This window comes from Diprion similis, chromosome 14, assembly GCF_021155765.1.
Source record: "Diprion similis isolate iyDipSimi1 chromosome 14, iyDipSimi1.1, whole genome shotgun sequence".
In the NCBI taxonomy this organism is placed as follows: domain Eukaryota; kingdom Metazoa; phylum Arthropoda; class Insecta; order Hymenoptera; family Diprionidae; genus Diprion; species Diprion similis.
Window position 1 is genome coordinate 12,307,663 of NC_060118.1, and position 8,772 is coordinate 12,316,434.

General features: G+C 37.1%; 1 protein-coding gene across 4 annotated transcripts; it reads left to right on the plus strand.

Moving 5' to 3' along the window:
- Positions 1-158: 158 nt before the first annotated feature.
- Positions 159-8,572, plus strand: LOC124414681 (zinc finger protein ubi-d4 A). Of its 4 annotated transcripts, none has more exons than XM_046895693.1 (9): positions 159-302; positions 454-563; positions 685-924; positions 1,178-1,383; positions 1,516-1,585; positions 3,058-3,213; positions 4,211-4,612; positions 7,256-7,368; positions 7,467-8,572. In XM_046895693.1, the coding sequence occupies exons 1-9, from the start codon at positions 223-225 to the stop codon at positions 7,596-7,598; spliced, it is 1,509 nt and encodes a 502-aa protein (XP_046751649.1). In that variant the 5' UTR covers positions 159-222; the 3' UTR covers positions 7,599-8,572. The 4 variants fall into 4 exon arrangements, with proteins under 4 accessions (XP_046751649.1, XP_046751651.1, XP_046751650.1 ...); XM_046895695.1 differs by having other exon boundaries at positions 4,442-4,612; XM_046895694.1 differs by lacking the exon at positions 3,058-3,213.
- Positions 8,573-8,772: the final 200 nt, after the last annotated feature.

Genomic DNA, 8,772 nt, shown 5'->3' on the forward strand with positions numbered 1-8,772 from the left:
AAATTTTTTTTAAAAACAATGCATTGTGAATTAATTGATCGACATTTATGAGGGCAAAGCTCGTGACATGTTAATGCTGCAATTGTCACCCTTTACCAAAAATCGTTATCTATCGCACAGTCGTCGCCCTGTTCGACTCTTCTCGTACTTCCGGCAGATTTAACGAAGGCTGTAACAGAGAATGCATTTCCGATTTCCGTGTGAGATGGAAACTGCTTGAAGATGGCGACGGTGGCAGCTCACCCAGCGTCCCATCACCTAATCCAAGTAGTGAACGAGTCGAATTTGAGTAAAATCGAGAGGTGAGTGCGACCAGACGATTGTCTCGTGTGTTGAAATAAATATTCGCTTCATTAAATTGACGGAGTCATTTAACCTTGACGATTTTCGCCTCGTCGTCGTAGGACGAGCGGGTTGCATTTCGCTATGTTGAATGTATTGATCTGTTCGCAGCTTCCTTAACGACACCGCCTATAGAGAAGCCATAGAGAATTCTTCCAATTATAACACAAGACTATGCAGAGAACGAAGACTGCGAATGCCCTTCCTCGACTCGCAAACCGGTGAGAAGATATATCTGGTTAATTATTTCCTGTGATTATTGTCAGAAGTTACTGGATATTTTCACATTCCTGTCTTGGATAATCAGCAGCTATTGAGACACGATTTTATTCTTAACCACAGGAGTCGCCCAGAATCACTCGGCTCTCTTCATGTCTGCCCGAGAACGAATCCCAGGCTTAATGCATGGCCAGGTATACACTTACCCGAGCAAACGATGGCGGAAAAAGCGGCGACAGTATCTGATGCACTATCTACACCCAAAACGAGGCACCCGAGGGGATATAGATGACGGTGTCGAAGGAGCCGACGGAATTGTTGTGGGACTCAATGACGACAGCAAAGATTCTGTCGCTCTAAAAGGTTCGTCTTGATCAATACCTGCTTTCCATGTTATCGAATACATTTGATTCGCGTTTCATTCCGAGTGGGCGTGCAATAAGTATTGATACAATTTCAGGTTCAATTGATTCACGTCGGTCGTTAGATTTGCCAATTCAATACCCTCAATGCTTAAAAAATATTTTAAACCTTACCAAAATCACTTGCTACGTATGTTTTCGCAAACTCCTGTGTAGTCTTGATGTTTAGCCATCTGAAGTAAAAATTATTTCAGATGAACATAGTAAAGATGCTTGGTATTACGACGAACAAGACATGCTAGACATGGATGCCTTCGAAGAGCCCGATCCCGACAGTGACTATGACTACGAAGAAAGTTACAGCAGTAAAAGACGGAGACGGAGGCCCCGAGGCGGAGCCCACCATCCTATCAGGGGACATCCACCCTCCGTGGACAGTCCTGGGGCCAAAAGAACCAAGGTGAATTTAATATGCAATGTATTTCTAACATCAGTTTGTTATCGGATTAATTCATCTTGCAAAGATACTCATGGATTAAACAGTTTAGATACATTGAAAACTTTACTCAAGTATCTGTTGTTATTGGTGCAGGGTGGAGGTCGTGGGAGAAAGAAAGCTAACTACGACAATGCCGACTCCGATAAGCCATTCGTTTGTGACCGTAAGTTTAACCATAGATATAACTACAAATGATCACTTCCTGTTGTTTTTATTGAAAGAAAAAACAAATTATAATAATTATTATTATTGCTACTACCACTACTACTACTACTACTACCACCACTACTGCTACTACTACTACAAAAACAACAACAACAACTACTACTACTATCACCTTCTACCGTTTATTGTTTTGGTTTTAAGTAACTTAACGCAATGCGTTACAAAATTTGTTAACCTTATTCTATTATTATATTTTTACCATACCTATCAACTATTTGCAAGGTAAAAAAAGGAATATATAATATAATATATATATATTAGGGAAAAAAAGCAAGGAACTAAAGAAATAATAATCAAAATAAATTCGTAAAACGTTTAGATTAACACACTGCGTAATTTTGCGTCGGGGAGTGGAGTATTTTATTTAATGTTTTATTGTCTGGAAAGGTATTCTTCTAATTGACATTAATTCCCAGATGCTTTAATGATAAAAGTATGAATTCAATAATACCATCCACAACTTTACTCACAATTTAAAAAAAAATAACTGAATAATAAAAAGTACTAATTATGCTCTGATGTTCGTGTGAAGATGTCAATTAACCGAAGAACAAATGTCACTATTCTGCTTGAACGCTTTTCATTTTTCATACTATTACAATTTCTCAATTCGCAGTACTTCCATCGTTTCAACTAATTGGCATAGAAAAATTAATTTCACACTGCGGTGATTATAAAAGTGAAATCGATCGAAAGCTAGTCTTTGCAGTTTATCAGAATGACTTTTGAATAAATTAGTTTCTGTTTACGTTACCATATACTTTTTGATTCAAGCTCTTCGAATTAATTCAAACGTACCTTGCATCTATTTTCTGTTTCACAATAACATCCTTGTTATGTATTCAGTTTGAAAAAAAAGACGTTTTTTTTCTCATTAAATGATTAGCGAATCAGTATTAAATTGTGAAAATTAATTGCTAAAGAGCTCACCTTTGCGTCATTCCGTAAATCAAATCGAATATGTTTAAGGATAACCATTGGAAAAGAAAACGTCTTTGGAACACTTAATATTTGCAAATAACTTTACCAAGCGAAAACTTAATGGCTCGCTTTGTAACGATTTAAAAACGTAGGTATTTTCAAGCATCAAGCCTTGCATCGTATTGGTTTTTTGCTTCTTGGGCTGGAACTCTCTCACTGCTTGTCCATAAATAGAGATCAATGATCGGTGGATAGGGATGCGTATTAGTGCGGAAAGTGTGCAAGTGATATCCCTGATAAAATCATCCTCTGGCTTTCGTCCTCCAACCCCCGTCAAAATTGTTCAGGAAATCAATCAAAACTTATTAATGAAGAAACCAAATGAAAAACAAAAAAAGAAGAAAGAAAATATCTGGCCTGTAAGAAATATTGGTTGTACGTTGAACGTATTTTTTTTTTCGCCGGAAAACAGTGTTTGCACTTTTACAGTGTGCGGCGCTCGGTATAAAACCAGACCAGGTCTGGTATACCATTACGGTCATTCCCACTCTACCTCCTCTGGCGATCCTGCTAAGGAACCAAGTCCCAGTCCCGCAGATGTTGAATCGTGGAGTGCAGCTGATGTCAACGCTTTGGACCAGCCAGGTTGGAGCCAGTATCAGCTCAGTTTTCTCACCTCCCTTTCGTACCAATAACCCTTCGATATTTCCATCCTTTAACGTTACCTGGTTGACTTGGACTCGTACGAGCTCAACTCCAGATTCACGTCTTTCCCGTTCACACATCATCGTCACGTTTCTGGCTACGGCCAAACACTAAATACGGAAAAATCTGCCGGAGCAGATAAAATTTCTCATTGTGAATGTATTGCTGAAACATCCTGACAATCTGTGTTTGGTCGGCGTCAAAATTTCACTCCCCCTGCCTTGAATCGATGTTTTTATGCGTACTCGTGTTGCGTGAGTGTCTGGTACGTGTGTGTTCTTCGTAGACCCTGTCATCCTGTCTTCAGCATGCTCTTCAGCTCAACGAATAACAACATAAATTATTTATCTTTTGTTTGCTCTGGTAACCGACCTTTGAAACGAAAGGGGCTGTTGAATCACTTACGTGGAGTTAGTTATACAAACACCTGTGGAATAAAAGAGAAAAAAAAAGAACGCGGGGGTAATTGTGACTCGAACTGTTGACGAGTACATATAAAATATTTGAGTTGCCACTATAGCTTGTTGCGTATATCTTGAGTTTGGAGTATTGTTATTAGATATCGGTTTACATACCGCATCCTAAATGTGCGGAAGGTGGTGGAGAATTTTTTAAATTACAGCCTGTTTGTTTTTGTGTTTGATTATTTATTTATATTTGTGATATGGTTTTGATTCGCTAGATGTTTGAAATAATTTATTCAGTTTAAATAAATGATGCGTTATTTTCCATTTTGCAAATAACGCTTGAGTGACGTCCGAGTAGAGAAGACCCAGAAAAATGCCTGAGACATTCCCGTTTGACATATTATAACTGAATAAATTGTTATTAAAGTTTTTAAAAAAAAAGTCGAAGATAAGCTATCAATCGATCTGTGTGCATGGACGTCGGTTAGAGACGTAAAGCGCAACTGGGTATGTGGTCGGTTTGTGATTAGGTGGTACGCGAAGGGGTCGTCAGAGCACTGCTTCGTCGAGCAATTCGACCCCACCACCTGCAGCACCTCTGGCTAACGCCGGAGGAGCAGCAGTACCTCAACAGCAACAACAACCACCATTGGCAGTTCAATCGTCTGCTGCGCCATCCTCCCCCACTGTACCGACCCCCAAGGACGACCTACAGTCGGCTGTTCCTTCTCCGGGTACTGCAGTTCCTTCTCCTTCTTCAGCAAAGCCCGAAGCGGGTCCGGCGACAACAGCGGTGCCAAGCGGGGAAAAGAAAGTAGGAAAAGCTGCCCAGCCGTCTCCTTACTGCGACTTCTGCTTGGGCGATGCTAGAGAAAATAAAAAAACTGGTGGTTCAGAGGAGCTGGTTTCTTGCAGCGATTGCGGCCGCTCAGGTAAGCCAGAGGAAAAAACTAAGCGCAAATACGCTAGGAGGGCTAGTCACAATTGACAGAGGAAAATAGTGCCCTAAGTTTAATTCTTGAAAGTGATTTTGTCATTTCATTCCTTGACGAAGATCATCTTTCCATTGCGCAAAGAGATTATTCGTTTCACTGAGAATGCTTTCAGATTAGAGACTTGAAAAAACTAAAAACGATGAAAAAACTTTTAATTAACGGCACTCGTTACTATCACGCTATGCAATAGCTAAATACAACTTGATAGAAATAATAAATAAATGAAAACAAAAATTAAAATGTGAAATAAAAAATTAAGAAATAGTATAGAAATTTTTACTCTTGGTATTCGGGTTGTTTCGTGCCACGCAAACTCTAATTCGCAAACATTATTATTTTTGGAACATTAATCTGACTCAAGCAATTGTCTAAGAGTAAAATCCTGCGAATAATTTATTTGCGAATCAAGTTTTGCTTAGCAAGAAATAGCTTTCTAGCTATAATACTTACATCCGATTAGATTTATGTGGAATTTTATTTTTCTCGTCTACTAGCTTTGTCAATGGTCTTTTTTTTTTTACCTATATACATTATTAACATGTGTATAAAATTTTGTTCTCTACGAGTCGCAAAAGTACCACAACTCTTCAGCAATAATATACAATGACATCGGGAGGTGCAATGATTAAAACAAAATATGTACAAGTCTTAGATTAAATGGTTATGAGCTTTACATATAATTATTAATTTCATTTTTATCAGTGCCAAGTATAACGGTGTATTCTATTAACTTTTCTCTAAAGATTGTGAACCGGTCATTGTCAACTTTTTTTTAAACAAATTTACTATCCTGCGTTTCATAAGTTTCAAGCCATCGCTTTGAAGCTTAACAACTTGCCAGAATCATATCGACCAAACGCGGGACCAAAAGTATGAATTTGTCTCTAGCTCTGTGATGTATTTCTGGCAAGTTATCAGGCTCGACTTATAAAACGTAAGATAAAGTGTCCAGTTTTCTCGCACGTTGGATGGCTGAGGCTTGCTGTTTGTGACGTGATTAGTCAAACTGGACAAGGCCGAAAAAAGATTGACTTTCTAATATATTTGAGACGAAAATCCCTGTTCTCTTTCATGTTGTTATTTAATTTTTTTGTTTTGTTTTGTTTCAACTCAAGTTTTGGGCATTAATTCTCCTCAATTGCAAATCATTTGTTATTTCCTATTTTTGTTTTCGTTTTTCTTTAAGCTTTTATTGTAGTGCATTCTAAGGGCGAGTCATACAATGACACGTGCCAATATTTATTAGAAATATTTAAAGTGTGAAGTGTGGGAAAAGAGAAACGACGAAGGATTATCATTTACGATAGAATCTCAGAACGTATTTGCGTTTATATCGAGTCTTCTAATTATGTAAAATGTTACATCTATGTTATGAAATACAAGACGGTACGTTAGGCGATGACTCTGTATGGTTGTATCGACTTGTAAACTATTTCCACCTTATCTGGACTCGGTACAAACTTACGCGCGTCGTGACGAAGATATTCTGTGGCTAGGCTCCGAAAAGTGTAAGCTTATATCAATGTAATATCATATGAGTTATTATAGATGCAGCATAGAGGAATCAATGTTGAGGGAATGTTGGACTAAATTTTATTAGGAAAAATTGTGATTACGGCAGTTATTGTATCTATTTAGCAGAATGCCTTTCGAGCTAAGAATCATTGGCGAAAAGCTTTTTTAACATTGACTCTTTATCGTTGTTCCCTTGATACTCATATGTTATAATATAACGAGCATGCCGATAGTTCCTCCTTGTTGAATAAGATTGACGAGTTTGTTATTAGGCAATTTTAATTGAGCAATACCTACGAGGCTTACAAACTACAATATTTAAGTACCCGTAGTTTATAAGTATGCAACTGTATGAGTCGCGTACAAGCGATACACAAACCCTAGTGTGTGTGTGCGTGTGTGTATGTATGTGTTTGAAGGTATGAGAGAAGGACAGAGAAAGAAATAGATTGCGAGACAGAGAAGGTGTTGTGCGAATGATAATGAAAGAGTGACAGTGCGATAGAAAGAAAAAGCTATTCTGCGACGTTTATATTGTGCTGCGCAAGAAAGAACGTGAACTATTCCAAGGTACGCCCCCGCTATTACTTACCACCTATTACTCCAAATAATAATAACGGTATGTCCAAAACGCAACGTCAAAAAACATTGCAACGCAATAAATAAAATTAAAAAATAAAAGAAAGTTTGTGCGGAAAATATGGTAGCGTTTTCTTCATTATTCTGGACGTTTTAGTGCTGAGGAAAGGTGAAAGAGTTGTGTATATATATGTATATATATATAAATATATGTTTTTGTGACTAAAGGCACTTGTGAACAAATTTATGGAAACGAGTAAAAGCTGCTCTAAGTACGTGCGTCTCATTTATTCATATTTTACACAGAATCGATTCGAATTTATAAAAATTAAATTATTATTATCATGAATGGAAAATGATAGCTTGGAGTTCACTGTTCTTCGGCACAAAATAAATGTCCCGGTATATGGTACCTTTCTGTCTGTCCGCTGGTCCTCTTCCCTCCTTAATATCCCCTATCGAAAAAACCAAACGTTCTTGTTATAGGCCATCCAACTTGTTTGCAATTCACCGCAAACATGATCGTCTCTGTACGTAAGTACAGGTGGCAGTGTATCGAGTGTAAGTGCTGCTCCATATGCGGTACATCGGACAACGATGTAAGTATTATTGCCAAACGGTAGCAATCGTTTTCTGTAAAACAATTCTGTTTTGTCAAATCAGTTTTTGGTTTCACTGACCAAATAATTTCGACTAGGATCAGTTGCTGTTTTGCGACGACTGCGACCGTGGCTATCATATGTATTGTTTGGCCCCACCTCTCGCATCTCCGCCGGAGGGTTCCTGGTCCTGTCAACTCTGCCTAGCCGAATTCCATCGGCATGACTAACTCTGAGCATGTACGAGGGAGATAGTACATCGGATCTATCTAACGCAATCCTAGGTCAGCTAGTAAAGATTTTGAATTAGAATATGAACTACGATTCATTATTTATCCTTGATAAAATCTGGTTCTGTCAAACGGACAAGTATTATTTTTATTCATTAATTAGAACGAATCCCAAAGCTTGAAAAATGAATTCGCATTTAATGTGCGACGCGTGTTTTCAATGGCAGCTATACGTATTTTTCAGGCAATACTTTGGGAAGATTGTGAAACTTTTATTTGTTGTTGTTGTTTTTTTTATGTTTTTTTTTCATTTTAACATGTAACATTTTAGCTGTACGAATTTTTAATCAAGGCGAATTAAAGATGCGTTCCATCGGTATTAAATACTTTGATGAATCTTCAGTTCTACTCTTCTAATTCGGAATCTATTTTATCGTCTAACAACAATTGAAATTTTGGTCATCTCTAATATTATACGATGTTTAAGAGAGAAAAAACGCTTGAATTCAATACAATTTGGATCTCAGACTTTATATTACTTCTCATAGCACAACCTTGCTAATAGTTTGAAACACGATGAATCATATGAAATCTTATTGAAACGAAATGATTTAAATTCTACAAAGACCTAAACGTTACTAACTGTTCGGTAATAATTGATAAAACAATAGATAGATAGAACGTTGTCTGTTTGTCTGTACGTACCATGATACTCAAGCTTTTACACTTAACAATGTTGTAGCTAACGTTAGCAGCATAGATCTATTACACTAACTAACGCAATATTTGCTGGAAAAAAAAGTATATTATTATATTATGAATTACGATACGATCTTCTTGGTTGTTTAGCCCAGTATTTTTATATTTTATATATCGAGTGTACTTAATTTAAGATGCCATGGTGATTTTTGGTGCCCATATTACTATAACATAGATCCACCTTGCGTTTCAGTTTTGTAAGATTTTGAGAGAGAGAAGAAAAAAACACAACAATAACTGTATACACCTATTATAATAGCGCAAAGTACGTTTTGGAACTAAATTTAACAAGATTCTTGATTTAATTTTCATACCATTTATTTCTATCGTGATGTATGCAATTTTATGTAATAAAAAGATTGGTTTATACAGACAAGGGTGTGGCTTATAAAGATAGAATTAGTTTGTATGATTG